At 35.0% G+C, this 22,186-nt stretch overlaps 1 protein-coding gene across 1 annotated transcript; it reads left to right on the forward strand.

The window, feature by feature from the left end:
* The first annotated feature begins 4,397 nt into the window (after positions 1-4,397).
* On the forward strand, positions 4,398-20,769 carry LOC117324927 (receptor-type tyrosine-protein phosphatase kappa-like). Its single transcript, XM_033880769.1, has 20 exons — positions 4,398-4,483; positions 4,724-4,858; positions 5,274-5,397; positions 5,761-5,849; positions 6,153-6,301; positions 6,490-6,571; positions 6,772-6,842; positions 7,366-7,402; positions 7,923-8,020; positions 8,479-8,607; positions 8,834-8,979; positions 9,429-9,564; positions 10,005-10,154; positions 10,282-10,384; positions 10,622-10,695; positions 11,284-11,418; positions 12,691-12,813; positions 13,831-13,988; positions 14,481-14,616; positions 17,102-20,769. Exons 1-20 carry the CDS (start codon positions 4,432-4,434, stop codon positions 17,168-17,170), a joined length of 2,196 nt encoding a protein of 731 aa, XP_033736660.1. The 5' UTR covers positions 4,398-4,431; the 3' UTR covers positions 17,171-20,769.
* The last annotated feature ends 1,417 nt before the right edge of the window (positions 20,770-22,186 follow it).

Consider the following 22,186-nt stretch of genomic DNA (forward strand, 5'->3'; position numbering starts at 1 on the left):
TATTACAAACGGAATTTAGCTCTTAAAAAAATGTCGGCGTTTGCCACCGATCGACGAAAATTATACTTCGAGTTATTCGAACATTTCAAGTAGGATTTTTATTGTTGGGACCAAATTTTTACTTCGTATTATCCGAGTTTTTCGAGTTATCCGAATTCGAATTTTCCGAGTTTTTTTTACTAAGATAAAGAGAGAATTCGGCCGGGACCGGCGAGGTACTTCGAGTTAAGCGGGGTATTCGAGTTATCCGAGTTCGAGTTAACGAAGTTCCACTGTATTAGATAATGGTATATAGGGATTGGTTTGGTATGTACCGTATATATTAAATAATGCTATATAGGGGTTGGTTTGGTATGTACCGTATATATTAGATAATGTTATATAGGAATTGGTTTGATTTTGTCTCTCATGCAAATTGGTACATTCTCATGAGTCAAGTTTATTTAACAGTTCATGTTTGTTTTCCCAGAATATTCCAATTACCTACTTGAAACCCTTTGTAAGGTATTGGAGTTTTGATTTTTCCCGGCACAATGAAGTTATATTACGCTGTTTTATAGTAGCTGTAAAAGTAATGATGTATGTTTCCGGTGGGAGTTTGTAGTCTGTGAAGGAATGTTTCCGGTGGGAGTTTGTAGTCTGTGAAGGAATGTTTCCGGTGTGAGTTTGTAGTCTGTGACGGAATGTTTCCGATGGGAGTTTGTAGTCTTTGACGGATCGTTTCCGATGGTGTTTGTAGTCTGTGACGGAATGTTTCGGGTGTGAGTTTGAAGTCTGAGACGGATTGTTTCCGGTGGGAGTTTGTAGTCTTTGACGGATCGTTTCCGATGGTGTTTGTAGTCTGTGACGGAATGTTTCGGGTGTGAGTTTGAAGTCTGTGACGGATTGTTTCCGGTGGGAGTTTGTAGTCTTTGACGGATCGTTTCCGATGGTGTTTGTAGTCTGTGACGGAATGTTTCGGGTGTGAGTTTGAAGTCTGTGACGGATTGTTTCCGGTGGGAGTTTGTAGTCTTTGACGGATCGTTTCCGATGGTGTTTGTAGTCTGTGACGGAATGTTTCCGGTGGGAGTTTGTAGTCTGTGATGGAATGTTTCGGGTGGGAGTTTGTATTCGGTGACGGAATGTTTCGGGTGGGAGTTCCTAGTCTATGACGGAATGTTTCGGGTGGGAGTTTGTAGTCTGTGACGGAATGTTTCTGTCGGGAGTTTGTTGTCTGTGACGGAATGTTTCTGTCGGGACTTTGTAGTCTGTGACGGAATGTTTCCGGTGGGAGTTTGTAGTCTGTGACGGAATGTTTCCGGTGGGAGTTTGTAGTCTGTGACGGAACCATTGTTATCTCCATATTAACATTGATTCATCATGTATATCATGACAAGTGTTTTTTATTCGATTTAGAATGCAGGGAAGGATTCTTCGGACCACAGTGTTCACTTAAGTGTCCATCAAACTGTACAACTAGTAAATGTGAGAGGATGAACGGAGTTTGTACAGGTTCGTATAATAAATATGACATCGACTGTTTTTGTATAATGTAGGGAAAGTTGAATATTACTTTGGAAATAACTGAGCCTACCTCATATACATTGTTCAGTGTATGTTTAATCCACTAGTAAAAGTTATTCAGTCGTCTGAAGGAAAAGCATAAAAAATACTTCTACACATTAATTACAGTTGTATTGAATAACGATTGTGTCTATACAACATCAAACTGTGTAAATTGTATGAGGAGTAACGGTTATTGTAAAGGTTTGTATTGTAATTGGACCAAATTTAGTCTGAAATCACGCAATCATGATGATTCTGACCCCAAGGGGCCAGAGGGGCGAGGTCAATAGGGTAAATAGGGGTAGTTTTTTTTTACAACCGCTACTAGTCCTAAAATTATTTGTGTATTTAAACCGAATTTGATCAGAAACATCCTTTGGAGAAGGGGAACAGATTTTGCATACACAGTGTCTCTCAAAGGGGCCAGAGGGATTGGACCAAATAGGGGAAATATAGAGATAATTTCTTTAAATAGCTATTTGTTATCAAGTTATGAATAGATTTGAACCAAATTTAGTCAGTAACATCCTTGGGGGAAGGGTAATTTATTTTGCATTAATGACTATTCTGACCCCGATGGGACCAGAGAGGCCGAGCCCAATACGGGAAATAGAGGTAATTGCATTAAATCGCTACTTGTCATAAAGTTATGAATGAATTTTAACCAATTTCAGTCAGGAACATCCTTGGAGGAAGTGTATCAGATTTTACATAAATGGTGACTCTGACCCATAAGGGGCCAGAGGGGCGGGGCCTTATAGGGGAAAAAGAGGTAATGCTTTTAAATCGCTACTTGTCAGAAAGTTATTGATGAATTTAAACCCAATTCGGTCAGAAACATCCTTGTGGGAAGGGGAACAGATTTTGCATTAATGACGAGTATGACCCTGAAGGGGCCAGAGGGGTTGGAGGGGAAAAAGTTTTGCATAATTGGTTGCTGTGACCCTCCATCCTTTAACCATGTATAGCATCGCCGGAAGTTAAGATATAAACACAATTCCGATCTAAAAAATAGGCCCAAGGGTCTTTCCCCACCTTAAGGGACTTAGTTTCCTTAAAGACAATCATGTAGTAAAACAATCCCTTAGGTCTTTTCATATCCTTGGATAATCTGGACTATGTTATTTCTTTAAAGCAGTTTCAGATCCCCACACCATAACCATATAGAGCATTTAACCATATAGAGCATTTTTCAAGAGTTACAAATGAAGCTGCGTATTAAGGAATTGAAGATGAACATTATTTTGACCTTTGGCCAAATCCAACCAGGTGAGCGATACAGGCCCATGGTCTTGTTGTTGTGCGATTCCGCAACTGTATCTTCCTCAAATGAATATCATTTTGTTCTCCTCCCTAGTTAATTATCATTTGAATAGTTTTAATTAAAATTGTTATATTATGATATAGCCATAGTTATTTTCGAAACATCGGAATACGTTTTTACCGATTCTTTGTAAAATGATAAGATAACAGAATAGTCCCGATCGTCTTGGGCTGTTTACGAGATTCGTTGTTCCGAATATACATTTGGGTACAAAAGTTGGAAGGTGTTCACTTCCATAAATATTTGAAAAAGTTAAACGTGTTTGTGCTCATAATTTGCACCATCATAGTTGCGAAAGTTCAATTGACAGCACATAACATTAGTATAATGTCTTTAAAATAATGAACCGTATGTCGGCAGTACACATTCATTTCTGCGATCAATCAAGTCCACTCCGGTTAGAGTCATATAACTGGCAAAACTATAATCTCCCCTTAAAAAGTGTGTCGACACATATATAAATAAGCCAGCTCCGTCCGTCTGTCGACACATATATAAATAAGCCAGCTCCGTCCGTCTGTCTAGAAATCGTTGAGTATATCTGCAGCAATTTTGTTATTACAAATATGTTGCAGATGCTGACATTGACCTGGATATAATATAATACCTATATCTCAAAGTGTATTTTTGCAGAATATATTATATTAGTATACACGGACATGTGTAGGCGGGAACTCAGCAAATATTCCTCTGACGAAACTTTCAAATTCATCGATGGAGAATGAACAAATTTAGTGAAACAGGAGTTTATATAGTAAGCTGCAGTTATTAAATTAGTTTCACTAAACACATATTTTAAGAAGCCGAATTAATCCAGAAATAACTCTTTTATCTATAATCATGTGTTTACAGAATGCTCTCAAGGCTTTTACGGCTCTGGGTGTCAAAGTAGATGTTCAGCTAACTGTAGAAATATTGTATGTGAGAAGACAAATGGAAGTTGTGTTGGTATGTTATTTACTTTCGATTCGAATTAAACATTGTAACCGTGGGTACTGTACTACGCTGTTGATAACTTCGTCTCTATATTGTGTTAACATAATGAATACTGTCATTTAATCATTCAATACCCACTTGTCCATATATGCATTCAGGTTAGCAAGTTTTAAATTCTTCAGTACATTTTTTAAATAATGTAAAATCTGCATGTAACCATTCACGCGCCATTTATTATCCTAGAAACAGATCAGGAACCTGAGGGTTTAAATTGTCATTTGTATTTTAGATTGCAAATCTGGTTATCACGGTCCTACCTGTGTCAAGTGTCCAGACAATTGTATGACGAAAGATTGTGATTCATCCGGACGCTGTACAGGTGAAACTTGATATAAATATCTACCTTAATTGGAATAGCTAGGGATTACAAATAGATACACTCACGGTGGTAGCACAAAAATATAGATAATGAGCTAAATTGATCATAAATGAGGCATTTTGAGATAGGGAGGAAAGTCCCCAGAAAATTACCATGATAATATCTGACTCCGTTTTCTTCAATTTATATACATTAATTACTTATAGGGGGGTGTACTGATGGTAGATATGGATCACTGTGTGATGAGATGTGCGCAGAAAACTGTACCAAGTGCGCTCAAGATGGAGGGCAGTGCTTGGGTACGTATACTGTTACCTATTACCATGAAATAAATACCGCTCAGTTTAACATTAGGAAATAATAGGAACTACGGTCTGCCCCTCACATTTATTTAATGGAGAGAAGATTTCTACCATTATAGTTGGTGTTATTCAATCCCCAAGTTATTACAACTGTTGTATAAACATACGGTTTGTAACAATCACTCGTTGTGTGATATCTATCTATTTAATACATCACATGCATGGTGTTGTTTGCAGTTTGCAATGATGGTTTTTACGGCACGTCATGCACACAAACATGTGGTCAGTGTGAGAGTAACCACTGTGACGTAACCAGTGGCAACTGTGAGACGTGTCAGCCGGACTGGACCGGACAACGGTGTGACGTCAAAGGTAGATTTTCTTAACCAATGTACATTACCGCTGTTGATGACAGACCATAATAGAGTAATGCTATTCTTAATTCATTTAAAGATACTACAGTGTTAACAGGGTGTTCACCGTTTCTCACAAAATGCACCAAATGTATAAAACAAATCTAATTTAACACCAGCTGATGAAACAAACAATAACATCGTCCTAAAATGGCATAACAAAACAAAGTCGGAACACGAAATATTCTTTCCATGATGAAATTGATATTACTGACTTTAAATTAAATCAAAAGATAAGTTTGTAGGATGAGTATGTAGCATTTGGTTTTATTTAAACAATACTTAAAGTGTAGATGTAGTATATTAAAATTCCTGGTGGTTTTCACCTAACGCTTACTAATTATTTAAAAAAAAAAATCATTTACCCTTAACAGTGGACATGCAGACTACTGATATCAACCAATCTGAAGATGAAGAGAGTTACACATGGCTATACATTGTAATAGGAGTTGGCATTGTGGTTGTTCTGGTTTTGAGTATAGTGTGTGTAGTCAAACGGTAAGGAAGATGCCAAGTATGTATGTGTAGCAAACAAATCAGACAAATACAACCATGTCATAATCTAAATTAGCGTTTGGGTTCAGGTTAACAGGAGTGAAATTACTTCATTATGAAACACATATACCATGCTAAGCATTTTGAAAATACAACTTGTAGATATATTCATTGGAAACAAAAAGATCCTACTTTGGCTCTACTGAATCTAAATATCAATTTGTATCAAAACATACTAATATCTTGTGTGTCTTCTGTGGAATAGCTGAATATGTGCTTGAAATAGGAGAAGGTCCAGATGAGACAGCAGCCTCCAGCGTCTCTGAGTCAATGCTGTGTTAAACATTACTTCATATCTTTTATCAGAAGAACAACCACACCAAGAGATAGTACATTGCCGTCTATCGTGAAATTTGAAAATTCAAATTCTCCAAATAACCAAACCAATCCTGCGGGTATGTAACTTTTTCATTCTGTTTATTATCATCACACTCCTACTTCATCTTTTAATTTAATACACATTAAAAGCTACCAGAGCTCCTTTTTCGAGTGAATGAAATGGGAACGCATCTTACAACGTACCAAGGTGTTTAAGGCGATGACGGGTTACTATAATGCCCCCAGTTAACTTTACTTAAACGCGTACTGATATAATGTTGGCATCTGTATGTGATTCGCTGAAGAAACTCATTAAGTACCGGTATTTAATAGCAGTAGATTTTCGGCCATGTCATATAAGAAATTGTGATATGTTTCAGGCGAAGAGCAAGGACATGTCCTAATAAACATTGGAACTACGGAATCAGATCCTATCGAAGGGCCTGTTGGTATCTCTGTTACCATGCTGAAGACGATGATTGTTGAAAAAATGGCAGATGAAGAAAAAGAGTTCATTTCGGAATTCAATGTAATAAGCGCTATCAAAAGTTCCTCAAAGCGACTATAATTTTAGATTTTATACGAAGGAAATGGTAAATTCTTCCTATACCTGTAGGTAATGAACATGTCAGTGATATAAAACATTCAAAATCGTAGAGGAATGTAACGGTATATATAGTGTTGATGAGTCTAATATAATTTTGATATCGTTTACAGGGATTTCCGACAGGGTCATGCCATCCACACACAGCAGCGGAAATAAATAAGTCGAAAGATAGATTCAAATCTATACATCCATGTAGGTACCAAATTGTAGAAATTATGAAATCCTCTAACATTACAAATATCTAGGTTTCAAAATTTGAAGTTCAGTCTTGATTATAAATATTTTATTTTAGATCTACGTAAATGTATTGAACATAATGATTTTGACTATACATTTAAACTAACGGTTGGAAATCCAGTTATATGAAGATATCGTTACTCTGATTGTTCTAGATGACCACTCAAGGGTTATACTTGACTCTGTCGGAAAAGGCTCGGACTACATTAACGCTAACTATATTGACGTAAGTATAGAATTCAAATATAAATACATTCATGTTCTCCTGCCATTGAATGAGATCAGGTTACACATGCTGTACTCTAATATAGAAATTGATATTCCTCACAATTATGAGGAGGTTTGGGATGATGTTAGGTACATCCTTAGATATGGGACTCTGACTTACATATATGCGTACGATCTGGTAGCAGGACCTTACAATGATAAGAAAACCATAGCCACAGAATGCTGTGTAATCACAACTAATTATAGATGTTACTTTCAATTAGTTATAGTTCCGCTTCCCCGAGGTCGTATAAAATCGTAAAATTGAATAGATATCATATTGAGAAGAAAATGGAAAATCGTTTCACAATTTTTACGAAAAAAACATTTTTTTGCTACAAACCTTTCGGAAAGTAAGAAACATTGAGTAATAAAAAAGACAACGCTTGTGATGAAAGATGTATACATGTAAACCTAATGCTACTATAGATATTTGAATAACATGTTGCCTTGTGATTAGTTAGGTCATGTTACTTTTGCAGAATGTTGAAGCCAGCAAAGTATATGTTGCAACACAAGGTAAATTTTAGATATTGAAATTCAAATATAATTTATTATATAGACGACTCTTTATTTTATAGATTGTTTCACTATAACTATGAGAACATTTTAGAGTTTATGTGTTTTACCATAGCTTAGATTCTTGGAAATAAGCCCGGTTTTAAATTAAGACTGTCTTCTAAATTAGCCGTTAAGTTTTAGGCCAAATTATATCTAAGTTTTAAAGATCTTGCGAGTGGCGTGAATCGAAATATGAAGTTTTGTGAAATAATATATTAAATCAAGTTTCTTTTATTTCTAGTTCTTTATAAAGAAAACATATTTGATGTTATATTGCTTCATCATTGAATACCATTAACATCCCTGAAAAGTCAATTCACATAAAACAAATAGAAAACAAAACCGCGCTCTTAGCCAACAGCTTGATCTTAACAAGAAAGTATAAACCTCGGCCTGTTTTCAAGAATTTGTTTAATTGTAATTTGCATTGCATGAACTTTAATTGAACATTTAAATAATTCTTTCGAAACTAATTAAGGTCCCATCCTAACAACGATCGATGACTTTTGGAGAATGGTGTGGAAATTGAATTCCGGAAAGATAGTGATGCTTACTAATCTGATCGAAAAGGAAAAGGTAGACACATTCCTGGATCTATTTAATTGTTTAAAATGTATTAGTCAAAATGTTGTCATTTTCCAAGTGTTCATATTTTTTTGTCTGATTTTGGCTAAGTATCGTTATTTCAAATCTCACAAAGTAAAACCGTTTTATTTTAGATTATCACTTTTGAATTAAACATCAAAACATCAATTGCTATAGAAATAGTGTATTTAGGGTAAAAGTGCGATATAAAGGAATGTTTCGTGGGGATATTTTCACTTGACATGTTATTCATAATGTTGAATATTTTACCTAAAATGTATTATATCGGCAAATTGGTAAACTCTTGAATCTTATGAGCAAACACAATCTGTAATCTTACATGAATGTTGAAGCGTAAAGAAATAGACGGTTGCGTCAATCACCTTGTTTTGTAATTGTGGAACCAGTTGTATAAATCTGACTCAAGCACGTCGTAATAATTGCTTCAGACAAAATGTGAAAAATACTGGCCAGATGAAGGGGAACCTATGTCAACAAAAACGTTTTACATCATGCAGAACAGAGAACGAGATTATGCCTCCCACGTTGTTAGGAATATCACAGTTGTCGATCGAAAGGTAGGGAAATAAATCCCTATTAACACATGGCGTCTTCATTATGGACAATTAAAAGTGCCTCTCCGCCAGAATATCAAATGGACGATTCATGTGTTATCATATTCAGCTATAATTACATGTAAATATGTCTTTGTTTGCTCTTCATATGGTTGAAGTCAAAGTTCGGTTTCGGAGGGGAACTTTACATAATTATTATACAGTGTACATCATATTATTTTTCATTTAGACCAAAGAAAAAAGAGACATCTATCAGTTTCATTTCACAACCTGGCCGGACCACGGAACACCAAATACATTAGAACTTGTTTTGTTGCATCGTCGTGTGAAGCTAACCAAATCTGTTCTACCTGGCCAAATGGTTATTCACTGCAGGTAAGATGAGATTGTGTGACGTATAAACACTAAGGTGTTGGGTGAATGATATTGTAATCGAGTTGAAAGTCTTTTTGGCTACATTTTAGTCAGTGGGCTGTTATTTGCAAAATGCTGTGAAATTCAATTCCTTTATGCTGCGTTAAAATTCCTTTGGTTTAAAATGATTTAGTCTTTCTCAGGAAGCTGAAAAACGAACCTAGTCTATACTGTTGTTGTGTACTTGGGCAAGACGATTTACCCAAATTGCTCTGGATTGCATGTGGCGGGCCTCCCGTATATTGTGAGGTAGTCACCAACTACTACAAGGATACCCCGACTCAGAATTACCATGGCTGTTCACTTGGCGACAAACACTGCTTTATAGTGTATACATAGAATGCGTACTTGTCACATACATGATATGCATAATTAATGACTTATTGTTCTCTTTCAATCTCCACTAACAGTGCCGGAATCGGTAGGACAGGAACGTTCATCGCTCTTGACGCCCTGTTTGACTATGGTAAAAGATATAACCGTGTCGATATACCACAGTTTGTGACTACGATGAGAAAGGACAGAATGTGCATGATTCAAACACTGGTGAGTCCTCACATCATTGTGTCAATCTAAGGATAAAAGCTGCTTTTCTCACAGTTTGACTTATTTCAGTCGGTACATATTTGTACAGATCTGGCATCATACAAAAATTGTTTCACTGGGTTTATGCCATTTGCTATCATACATGTAGTATTGTTGTGTAAACGACCATGATATTGAATGTTTGTGTTTTTGGTAGAAACAACTTCAAAAAAAAAAAAAAAAATAATAATAATAATAATGAAAAAATTAAATATGAAAAAAAAATAAAGAAAAAGGAACCACACTGCACATAAGATTTTTAGGAAGAACATAAAAAAATATAGGCTCAACGAGGTTACATGAAAGAGTCGGTATGTGTTGTTTATACACTCTCAAGTTTTGCATTTAATATCTTCATTTGGGTACATTCATTTAGAATTTATATTGATATTCACTTCAAGGAACAATACGTGGCTCTCCATGAAATCCTGGCGGAAGCTTTCGACCTTCAAGAAACCCTCATACCGAAATCGACGTTCGTGGCCAAGTATCACGATTTAGCTTCGAAGGGTCAACCTCAAAACCAAACACAGCTGAGGGATGAGTTTAGAGTAATTTTGTTTCCTAAGAGACCCTGAAATGATTTAATCAAATACCGTTATGTTACTTTCAAACCATATAAAGAAATGATAATTATAATGACAAAGTTATATCCTGTTATTGGGTATTGCTTTTCAGCTTATGTTGGATCTTAAACCAGACTACAAATTAGAACAGGACTTTTTGGCTTCTACACTTCCACAAAATGTAACAAAAAACAGGACAATGGAAATATTGGCAGGTACGTAAACACATGACACTGTGTCATTAAAACAGTATTTACTTCTTTGTTTATTGAAAAAAAACTTGATTAGGTGCATTTTATGTATCTTAATGTACATTGCTTTCTTTTGGATTCATGATGATTTTTTTTGGTCCATAAAATCAGTTTTCTTTATAAAGTAGCTATTTTCGCTCCTAGTTGTAGTGAGTTATATGTTGTTTCTATTACGTCACAACTTTTATGTATTATTTTTAGCTGATAGATACAGGCCTTTCCTGACGTCGTATACATCCAATGGTAACGATTATATCAATGCTGTTGTAACACAGGTATGTTAGTTGGTGTCGTGGTTTAGTGGATGATTGATGAAATTCGCTGGTGGTGACCCATTTGATGGACGGAACTTACGTTCTGTATCGTTAGATAGTTTAGTTTGTAATATATACATGTATGTTTAGAAAGTTTAGAAACATATCCACCATAGCTATTGGATCTGACGTGAGTGAGATTTATAAACAGACTTGTTTGTTTTAGTTAGCGGGTGGCGAGTTCAAATAAAAGAAACGAATTCAATAATCTCAATAGAAACGGATTAAAACACTGAGTAAGATTTTGCAAACACATACCCTCTTTTCATGAAGTGATTTAGACTCATATGCTCTTTCCATTTATGACGTCAACCTTTACATCAGCTCCTACCGAAAATACCGCTTGTGTACTTATTTCATAGCAATGCAAACCTGTGGTAAATGTAACCTTGGTAAATACTAGCCGCAATATACCGCTCAAGGTTACATAAATATATGTCTCTGCTAGAATCAGCAAATCATTGAAGCTGTGGAGTTTTGTTTTTTTGTCGGTTACATGCATATGGTACAGGTACAAGATTAAATGTAGAATATATTTCTCTGTTTCAGTCCTACATTGCCAGAAGCGGTTACATAGTCACACAGTTCCCACTACCGAACACAAGAGTCGACTTTTGGACTTTAATGATGGACTACCAATGTGATTCTGTTGTCATTTTAGGGGACGAAAATGACTCTGAACCGGTAAGCTTAACGAAATTAACACAAATACACATTTATCATGAAATTTAATTATGCTCCTCTACTTGCTTTCTTAGCTCTGAGAGATATGTTTTAGTACAGTGATATATTTTTTTTTATTTGTATTAGAGTGGTTAATCTAAAGTTTGATATTTAAACATTTTATATCAGCTTTTGGTGTAGATATAGCAGGGTAGAAATTATTAGGGCTTTCTGATGGATAAAACGTATAAGATCTGTGATATTTTTTTGTACTATTAGATGACTGCAAGATTCAAAATTGATCAAGACGACGATAATATTCATAGTCTCATTTTGACAGATGTTTTTAACCTTTCATCAATCTTCCTGAAAACAAATGTCAGCAGGGCATGGTGAAAGTATTCGTTATACTTAAAATGAATTTACTTGTAGGTTATGACATATTATTACAATAACCTTGTCAGGAAACCCCATCTCACCTGTACCTTATTATAAACATAATTACCTTGTCAGGAAACCCCATCTCACCTGTACCTTATTACATATTATTACTATAACCTTATCAGGAAACCCCACCTCACCTGTACTTTATTACATATTATTACAATAACCTTGTCAGGAAACCCCATCTCACCTGTACCTTATTATATACATCATTACTATAACATTGTCAGGAAACCCTACCTCACCTGTATCTTATTATATACATCATTACATTATTCTTGGGATATAGGGGTTTTGAGGTAAGGCGGACAAAATGGTACCACTTTCGAATACCTTTGTTGCCATGGAAACGATTGGTCGAAATTTAGATATTATCTAGATTTGATCTAGGTTGATATGGCTAGTGTCGTCGATTTGATCTAGATCGTTATGGCTGGTGTCGTCGATTTGATCTAGATCGATATGGCTGGTGTCGTAAAATAAAAGAAGACGCTTTCCCTTCTGGGATATCTGGTCCATATTTTTTTTTCATATTTTGCATTCGTTTTATTGGAATTGAAATAATCTTAAAATAAGGCATTTCGTTATTGTGTCTTTATAATCGATTATTGATATATTTTGTTATTATATCAAATACACGTATTTATAAGTTAGAACATCAGATACATGAAGTGCCATATTTGTGAATGTTTTAAATGTAAATTCCAAAAAGATTTACCGAGACATACAAATGATGATTTCCTAATTAAAAGCACTCTAACTTCATCCATAATGAGCCGGAATACATAGTTTATTTCTGTTTTCGTAAGACACACAATGGATACCAATAGTTTATTTCTGTTTTCGTAGGACACACAATGGATCCCAGCCAACAAAGAAGATATTGATATCGGTGACTTCAATGTGAAACAAAAGGGAACCTCGACCGAATTCAATGGTGTGGGTGTGATCGATCTAGCAGTGACAAGAAAGGTAGGCAACGTCAAATAATTTGGTAATATCTTATTAATGATAATATATGAGTATCGAATTTAGAGTCATGCTATTGTGTTAAGTGAAACATTTTAAGTATGATAACGGAGTTTATTCATACAATACAGCCATATGAGTGACCTGCTTTACCAATGTAACATGCATCTACATGTCACATATATTGTCACAACATCATTGTGACGTCATTATTAATTAATGACGTGTTTGTAGAGAAACGACATACCTGGGCACCCGTTAAGTCCATATATAGAAGAAAACTTTGGAGTTTTCGTTCTCATTATCATAACTGATTTTAGTGTATCACCTAGTATGAATTTTAAAATGGTGTTTAGTAAAGCATCAATATTAAGAATGAAAATTAAATTTAATATCGCAACTCATATTAACAACGAAAATGACGTTTAGTGAAGTACCTAGTATAAATTATAAATATAGAGTTTAGTGTAGCACCTCGTCTGACGATAGAGTTTAGTGTAACTCCTAGTATAAATCATAAAAATAAAGGTGAATTGCATATAAAATTATTTGACGAGTTTAACGAAATACACAGCCAGGAGTGTAAGATTCTGTTTATCGCATAAGTTTTTTTGATGTGAATATAAGTTAAGTCTTAAAAAATGTATATAACACAGGCGAATTTATGACGTCACCATTGTAATATTACAAATGTGGTTTACGATATATAACATGGCTGTATAACATGATATAACAGGCCAGTGATTAATGGAGTATAGTGTAATGTAAGTAACTCGTAGGGAAATGGAGACAGTTAAATACCATAGTCAGTACAGGAAATGTGCGTATAATGTATTATTTAAAATATGTCGGCACAATTTATGGTAAGAGTATACTAGTAGGCAAAACCTACTGTTATGAGTTTCAGTTATTTATATGTCTAAATTCTGTAGGTTTTTCTTTTCCTCATATTGTCCTTGTCTACATATTTCAGATCACAAGTTTCAGTTTTCAGTGTTATAAACTAATATGAATTTTCAGAACGTAAAGGCTGTACACAACTCAAGAATATTTCGGATGAAAGAATGGACAGCGGAAAGAAATGTTCCACCTTCAAAACAGTCGACTCTTCATCTGCTTGAGCAGGTGGAAAGTAGGCGACGATCTAGTGGAAGTAAGCCTGTTGTAGTCATGTGCAGGTAAGTAATAGATGATCTGGTGTCGGGCTGTTAAGCAAAACATGTAACCCTGCAGATCCTAAATTAATATTCAATGAATTGAATTATAATGCAGATTTCAAGGTATAAATGGATTCTTGAGAATGTGGGACCATGAGCAAGACAACAGCATCTGAATGGGAGATACTTTTCACAATGTGGTGAAACCAGGGTCATTTAGGTCAGGTTGTTGTTTGCTGATTGCTAGGAGTTCCAGGAGTACATCTCGTGCACGAGGAACATTATAATTTGCATTTTAGTACGAATTTGTATAAGTCTGAAGTATCTAACCATTGGTAGCCATTCCGCAAAAATATTAACTGCTTATTTGAAGAATTCCAGCATCATCTGTAGGACTATAGCTGTGTTCTGGAACTCCCTACTCTAGAGATTAATTAACCGTAAAAGTCAGTGAGAACTCATAAACTCATTTTTTAAAACATTTTTAATACTTTAATTTGTTTTGTCTATAAGGGATGGATCGACACAATGTGGACTGTTTTGTCTCATGGCTAACACTCGGGACCAACTCAAAATGGACGAAGAAGTGGATGTGTTCCAGGCCGCACGGCAGCTTCTCATCAGACAACCAGAGTTTCTAGCTACTTTTGTAAGTCGTAAACATGCCGTTTAAATAGAACAAATAATAGAAGATTATATATATTTAAAAAACATTTAATAAAATACAAACAATCCATTTTCATCAACATATTTATAATAACATCCAGAAACAACCTGCATCTTGCATAAAACAAAAAACTTACATAATATAAGAAACATTTTATACATATCGATAACCGGCTCCTTAAAAAAACCCAGAAAAACTTAGGCTAAAGTGTTGTTGTTTTTTTGCATCTTTGGGGTAGACTCAACTTTACACTGATGATACCATTCCCCTCTCGGTTTAGGCAGAGAATAATTTGTAGCTGTGTAAACAAGCCACACAGATTACTACAAATAGTAGCAGATTATATTGTGGCTGTGTGGACTAAGCAACAACAGATTACCACAATGCTGCAAAACATATAGCAATTAATGCAAGATAAAGACACAGCTGTGTATATTATTTGCATCAGATTACTGTGCTTCAATATTGCAAACCTACTCCAGAGAGGGAATAGCATCTTACAAGTAAATAAGACTGAATTCAGGTACCCTGACTACCCCTTGGACTCAGACTGGCTATCACATTTGGCTGGAATCCAGATGTCAGCAGGGTAGCTATAAGAGGTCTGAATCTCTAAATACATTTATAATCAATTTTTTGGGGAAGTTTGATGAGGAAAACAAATAAAGCTATCCCTCATTCCGAATAACACCAGGCCAAAACTCTGATGTATTGTGAAATAATACTGATGAGTTATAGTAAGCATCAGACAGATTAGGTTCTCAATTCGCCGATCATTGTAATGATCGACGAAATGAGAACCTAAGACGTTTGTTATAGAATGTGTTAACAAGGGGTTTAAGTATGTTGGCAAAGAATTCTGTATTTGATCAGCGTTCCTTGAAAATGCAAAAAAAAAATAAGCTTAGATCCAATTTTAAGTGAAAAATTTTATCATATCGGTATTCTATATTTTTCAATTTAACACCCAGGAATCTGTTTTAAATAAACACTGAAAATGGCTTCGACTCAAGCTTTAGATTGGAAGAACGTTGCTCCGTTAACAAAATGTCTTAGCGGTGTAACGGTCGTCTGATTGTATTTATCAACACGAATTCAATCTGGCTGACAGATCGACGGAAGGGTACCCGTTATGACGCCATGCTTAATTACCAATATATCAAGGTTTATAAAGGCATACAAAGGGATAAGAAAATCGGGAAATCTTTACTAATACATATATATGTACTACCCTCTTTATTGAACTTTAAAAAAAGTTACTTCAAGCTACATTAACATTAATTCTGTAATAGATTTGCCAAAAACCTTACCTGCTATCATGTATTATGGTACAAAATGTATTATCAGTAATGAAACTCACGTTAATTCAAAGACTTTTATATATCGTATGAAGTCATGTGCTTTAGTTTAAAGGTTCGACATATCGTATGACGTCACGTGTTTTAGTTTAAAGGTTCTACATATCGTATGACGTCACGTGTTTTAGCTTAAAGGTTTTTCATATCGTATGACATCACGTGTTTTAGTTTAAAGGTTCTACATATCGTATGACGTAACGTGTGTTAGTTTAAAGGTTCTACATATCGTATGACGTCACATGTTTTAGTTAAAAGGTTCTACATATCGTATGACGTCACGTGGTTTAGTTTAAATGTTCTACATATCGTATGACGTCACGTATTTTAGTTTAAAGGTTCTTCATATCGTATGACATCACGTATTTTAGTTTAAAGGTTCTACATATCGTATGACGTCACACGTTTTAGTTTAAAGTTCTTCATATCGTATGACGTCACATGTTTTAGTTCAAAGGCTCTACATATCGTATGACGTCACATGTTTTAGTTCAAAGGTTCTACATATCGTATGACATCACGTGTTTTAGTTAAAAGGTTCTACATATCGTATGACATCACACGTTTTAGTTGAAAGGCTCTACATATCGTATGACGTCACGTGTGTTAGCTTAAAGGTTCTACATATCGTATGACATCACATGGTTTATTTTAAAGGTTCTACATAGCGTATGACGTCACGTGTTTTAGTTGAAAGGTTCTACATATCGTATAACGTCACGTATTTTAAGTTTAAAGGTTCTACATATCGTATGACGTCACGTGTTTTAGTTGAAAGGTTCTTCATATACGACAAAGAATAATCATGATGGATTGAAAACAAGGATTGTTATATACTTTATACATTACTTTTTTATTTGAAGTGAGCAAACAATTAATTGCAATTTGGAGAATTTTTTCTGTGCTCCGACTCTATATTTTGTATGTAAATTTCGGTCTAAAAGACGATCATTTTGTGTGCTACTATTTCTTTATTTAGATGCATTTCTATACCATGGGTGCCATTTTATGCGTTTTTTTGTGAAAAACAGTGTATACGCTGTCTGCGACGTAGCATCTTTAAACAGGATTTTAATTGAACCATTTCAAAACTTGAGTTTTATTATTCACAGGACCAGTATGAGTTTTGCTATGCCATTCTGAACGATTACCTTGAGACCACGGATGTGTACATCAACTGAGGATCGTTTGAGTGGACAATATACAGCTTATTCTAGGATATGGCGACTACTGTTAATGGGGAAGAAAGTAAGCTAGCGGTCATTGGACTGTATGTATGCAGAAGCTAATGAAAGCTGTGATGTTTATTCTGATTTGTATTCGGGCGACGGGTACAAGCATTTTCCCGAAATATTGCAGCCATTTTACATATTACTATGAATTGATATTATCTGGAATGGTTACCCATACTTGTATATAGTTTCGTTGATGTTTTTGCATGTGTGTGTAAAACTTACCATACATGTTTAAGTAGATTATGTATTCTTCTATTTTTATTACATATTCATCTGCAAGGAATTATAGATAGCATATATATTTGATACTTTCTTCAAGATTTCTCATTGTTTTGCTGTGTGTAAATGTTAAACCATGCAAGTGTATAAGGTATATACATTGTACATGCATATCTACATAAATGTTTTAATATCAGCTGTATGAAATTTTATATAAAAGCCAGACGGATTTATGAAACCGTTAACACGTCTTCTTTCCGAAGAAAACTGGAAAGCTTTGCGTTTTTGAAGTTGTAACTGCATATATTTTAAACAGTTACATTTTCATATTTGAACTTTTCAGTGGTCGTAGAAATAAAACGAGCTGAAAGATATAATGTTAAACATAGTTAACTTAGATTTTTCCAAATACGGTGATAAGCAATATTTAGAAAGCATTTCATGTTTAATTAATCAAATTTGTCTGAATGCTGTAAACTGATAATAGTTTGTTCTCTTGAAACCTTAAAACTCTATTTGTATCTGTATGATTTATATACAGAGATTCGATACCATTACAGCTTCTTCAAATATGTCCCTCTATTGCAAAGGTGTTATTATTTGTTCAATTGTTTTTAATGTCAACTTTACTTTGCTAATATCAATTACAAACTGAATTATGATGTATTAGGTATATATGTGTGCACCCACTCAATCAAATCCATAGCATGTGGCCATTAGCATGTTTTAGTTCATCTCACCTGAAGGGTCAGGATAGCCATCGTGATCCGTCCGCCGTCGCCCGCCGTGCGCTGTTAAACTTTTACTTTCAAAACGCTACTTCTCCTTAATCCCAAGCGAATTACTACCAATATAATTAAGGCTGGTGCGACCCCAAAAGTGGATTGGGTAGGGCTCCAAAAGGGGAACTTTGCTATAATTTTGCTTTCTATACATCATGGTTCAATTGTCAGATGACCGTTAAGGGACATGACCCTCTTGTTTTATAATTTAATCCTGATGAAATGTTGCCATTGTATTACTGTTAGTAGTGCACATGATGTTTAGAACAAAAGTAGACACAGTTTAGTCTTTAGTAGTACACAAGGTTTAGACTGTAGTTCGCGATATCACACGAACCTCAATGCATTTATACTATAGCATCGAGGCATCAAGTTGTACAACTGATTAGATATTAGTATTCTTTGGTCAAGATAAAAGATTTAAGGTCACGCTTGACCACTTATTATTAAATAAGCTGTGTACATGGTATCTCATATACCCCTGGACAAATTTATACATATTCACACCAAAATCACAGCATGGATTCTAGATGTACATATGAGTAGATTTTGGTGGCATCGGTCAATATTAAAGGTCGAAGTAAAAGACCGCACTTGACCACTTCAGAAAACAATGATAATTGTTATATACATGTAATCGGTAATGTTTTTTTCTTTTACCACATAAACGTCCTTAACCAAAAGTCATCATAAGTGACTCAAATTCATCCGCAATATTAGTGTTTATATTGTTGCAAATTCTATGTAGCAAGGACTTGAATTTTATACAATACATGTATACAGCTATGTATGTACTCCTGTTTTTAGCAGGAATTGGATCCAATATGCATGAGATGTATAACCTAACAGTGTTACTCATTGACTTACTATGTCCCTGTTTGTGTGGGAGTGGTTAATCTGAACAGTATCTGTAGATCTTGTGTATTAATCAGGGTCTGAAGTTGGTTCCGAGTTCCGAGTTCCGTTTTACATAAACGGAGTTAGTTTATAGTTCCGTTTATCTCGAAACTAGGACCATGTCTCATAAATTTTATACGTGACTGATAACTGCCTTTGCACCCATTGACACATATTGTTTTTCTTCTTCAAATTCGGGTCTCATATTGAAAAAAAAAATGCGTAGAATATATTCTTAAGCGAAATTCGGGGAACTGGTTCCTAGTTCCGTTTTACTTAAACTCGGAACTCAGAACCAACTTCAGCCTCCCTATTAACCATTAGTCAATTATTCAAAAATGTTTCGCCCGGTCCATATCAAAGAACAAAAAACCGACCAAATACAAATATTATCTACACGGGCACTTACTCCCAACATACTGATAAAGTCAAATACTTGGGCGTCACAATCAAACTAAGCCTCAGATGAAATTCCCACATTACTAACATATGTAACAAAGCTAACAAAGCTTTGGTCTTCATTCGGCGTAACCTTAATTATAAAAACAATTACAGAACAAGGTAAAAAGTAGTGTGTGCCTCTATCTTCGGAATATGCTTGTACTATGTGCAACCCCTACCATAAAGGTGACAGCGAAGAGCAGCGATCGTTTTGTCAATAACATGTATATATCACAATATTTCAAGTGTTAGCGACATGCTAGAATATCTGCATTGGCCGAGCTAAATATGTAATTGGCGCAGGGACGTTCATCTTATCCTGATGTATAAAACATCCTACAACCTTGTTGTTGTTAGTAAAAACCTCTACTTCTACCACAGATCCGTCAGACTCGACATTTCATCCTTTCTCCTATCACATATCTAGCTGCATCTGGTAAGTATTCATGAAAGAAATATTAGCTTCTACTTTGCTTACACATTCATACTAGGCAGATGCAGAGCTGTTGTAGGACGACTCTTTCTTTCATAAAAATATCCAGATTGGAACAAACTTCCACCAGATCTTGTCACAGCCGACTGTCTTGAAAGCTATAAAGCCCCCTCAAAGCTCGTTTTCAATATGACGTCCTCATCCCCTTGTTCATAGCACACACCAATCCACATAATCTCCAGTATGGTGAAGGAAGTCGATTAACAGTTAGATGTAAAGTTTTACATATATTTAACCATTCTTGATTCTCTTGAGTTTCGCAAAACGTTGTTTCCAACAAGAAAAGTGCGTATGTGATCGTAAAACCTGTGGTAGTGCCGTTTTAATTATCTATCTACAAAATGTATTTATCTACATTAACTCCATGAATGAGTGATATCATCAATTCGAATAAGTGTTATCATTAATTTGATTTAGTGATATTATTGATTCGAATGCGTGATATCACAGTTTGCAGATGAATACTAAAATGGTCCCCTATACATATTGTAGTATCTCTATATACCTGTACATGGTCCCCTATACGTATTGTAGTATCTCTATATACCTGTACATGGTCCCCTATACGTATTGTAGTATCTCTATATACCTGTACATGTACGATTTAGATATGTTTTACAATGTTAGTGTACGTTGGCATGTCTTGTGCAAAACTTCCAGAACGTTTAGGTGAATATAATGTATAGAAAATAAAGTTGCATATATCAAAGCTATATACGTTTTGCTTATTTACATTAATTGGTTCACAAAAAGCGTAAAGGGCTACCAACAGCATTATTTATCTGTAAACGGTTATAGTAAAGCTGGAGATAAATCGGTATGTTAAAAAGCTAGCGTAGTTACGCTGAAAATTTAGTTATGAGAGATGTGATTTGGTGTACGAATGGATAACTGTTAACCTTTGGTCATGTGGTAGTGTAGAATTTCTCTCATGCTCTCATATCTCTCTGATTTTATCGATTTCATAACCAAACTAGAGATAATAATCAAAGTACTTAAAATCCTTATAGCTGGACATCCACGCAAGACATTGTTCCAATAATTTCCGAAATAAGAATTGGCTTTTTTAAATTGGATATTCCAGAGATCGCCTCCCTTTAGAACTATTTATCTTCCTGACTGTTTGTATGTTTAGTATTGTGACACCATTAGAAATATCTTCCTGTCTGTTTGTATGTTTAGTATTATGACACCTTTAGAACTATCTTCCTGTCTGTTTGTATGTTTAGTGTTATGACACCTTTAGAACTATCTTCCTGTCTGTTTGTATGTTTAGTGTTGTGACACCTTTAGAACTATCTTCCTGTCTGTTTGTATGTTTAGTGTTGTGACACCTTTAGAACTATCTTCCTGTCTATTTGTATGTTTAGTGTTATGACACCTTTAGAACTATCTTCCTGTCTGTTTAGTGTTGTGACACCTTTAGAACTATCTTACTGTCTGTTTAGTGTGATGACACTTTTAGAACTATCTTCCTGTCTATTTGTATGTTTAGTGTTATGACACCTTTAGAACTATCTTCCTGTCTGTTAAGTGTTGTGACACCTTTAGAACTATCTTCCTGTCTATTTGTATGTTTAGTGTTATGACACCTTTAGAACTATCTTCCTGTCTATTTGTATGTTTAGTGTTGTGACACCTTTAGAACTATCCTCCTGTCTATTTGTATGTTTAGTGTTATGACACCTTTAGAACTATCTTCCTGTCTGTTAAGTGTTGTGACACCTTTAGAACTATCTCCCTGTCTGTTTGTATGTTAAGTGTTGTGACACCTTTAGAACTATCTTCCTGTCTATTTGTATGTTTAGTATTATGACACCTTTAGAACTATCTTCCTGTCTGTTTGTATGTTAAGTGTTGTGACACCTTTAGAACTATCTCCCTGTCTATTTGTATGTTTAGTGTGATGACACTTTTAGAACTATCTTCCTGTCTATTTGTATGTTTAGTATTATGACACCTTTAGAACTATCTTCCTGTCTGTTTGTATGTTAAGTGTTGTGACACCTTTAGAACTATCTTCCTTTCTGCTTGTATGTTTAGTGTTATGACACATTTATAACTGTCTCCCTGTCTGTTTGTATGTTTAGTGTTGTCACACCTTTATAACTATCTTCCTGTCTGTTTGTA

This window comes from Pecten maximus, chromosome 4, assembly GCF_902652985.1.
Source record: "Pecten maximus chromosome 4, xPecMax1.1, whole genome shotgun sequence".
NCBI classification, from domain to species: domain Eukaryota; kingdom Metazoa; phylum Mollusca; class Bivalvia; order Pectinida; family Pectinidae; genus Pecten; species Pecten maximus.

What these genes read in the sequence shown, in the direction of transcription:
- LOC117324927 (XM_033880769.1), top strand. Translation starts at nt 4,432, where the DNA reads ATGTGCGCAGAAAACTGTACCAAGTGCGCTCAAGATGGAGGGCAGTGC. An exon ending in ACAACGGTGTGACGTCAAAG is followed by an intron (nt 4,859 to 5,273) that starts GTAGATTTTCTT and finishes TACCCTTAACAG; the next exon opens with TGGACATGCAGACTACTGAT. An exon ending in TCACAGTTGTCGATCGAAAG is followed by an intron (nt 8,608 to 8,833) that starts GTAGGGAAATAA and finishes TTTTTCATTTAG; the next exon opens with ACCAAAGAAAAAAGAGACAT.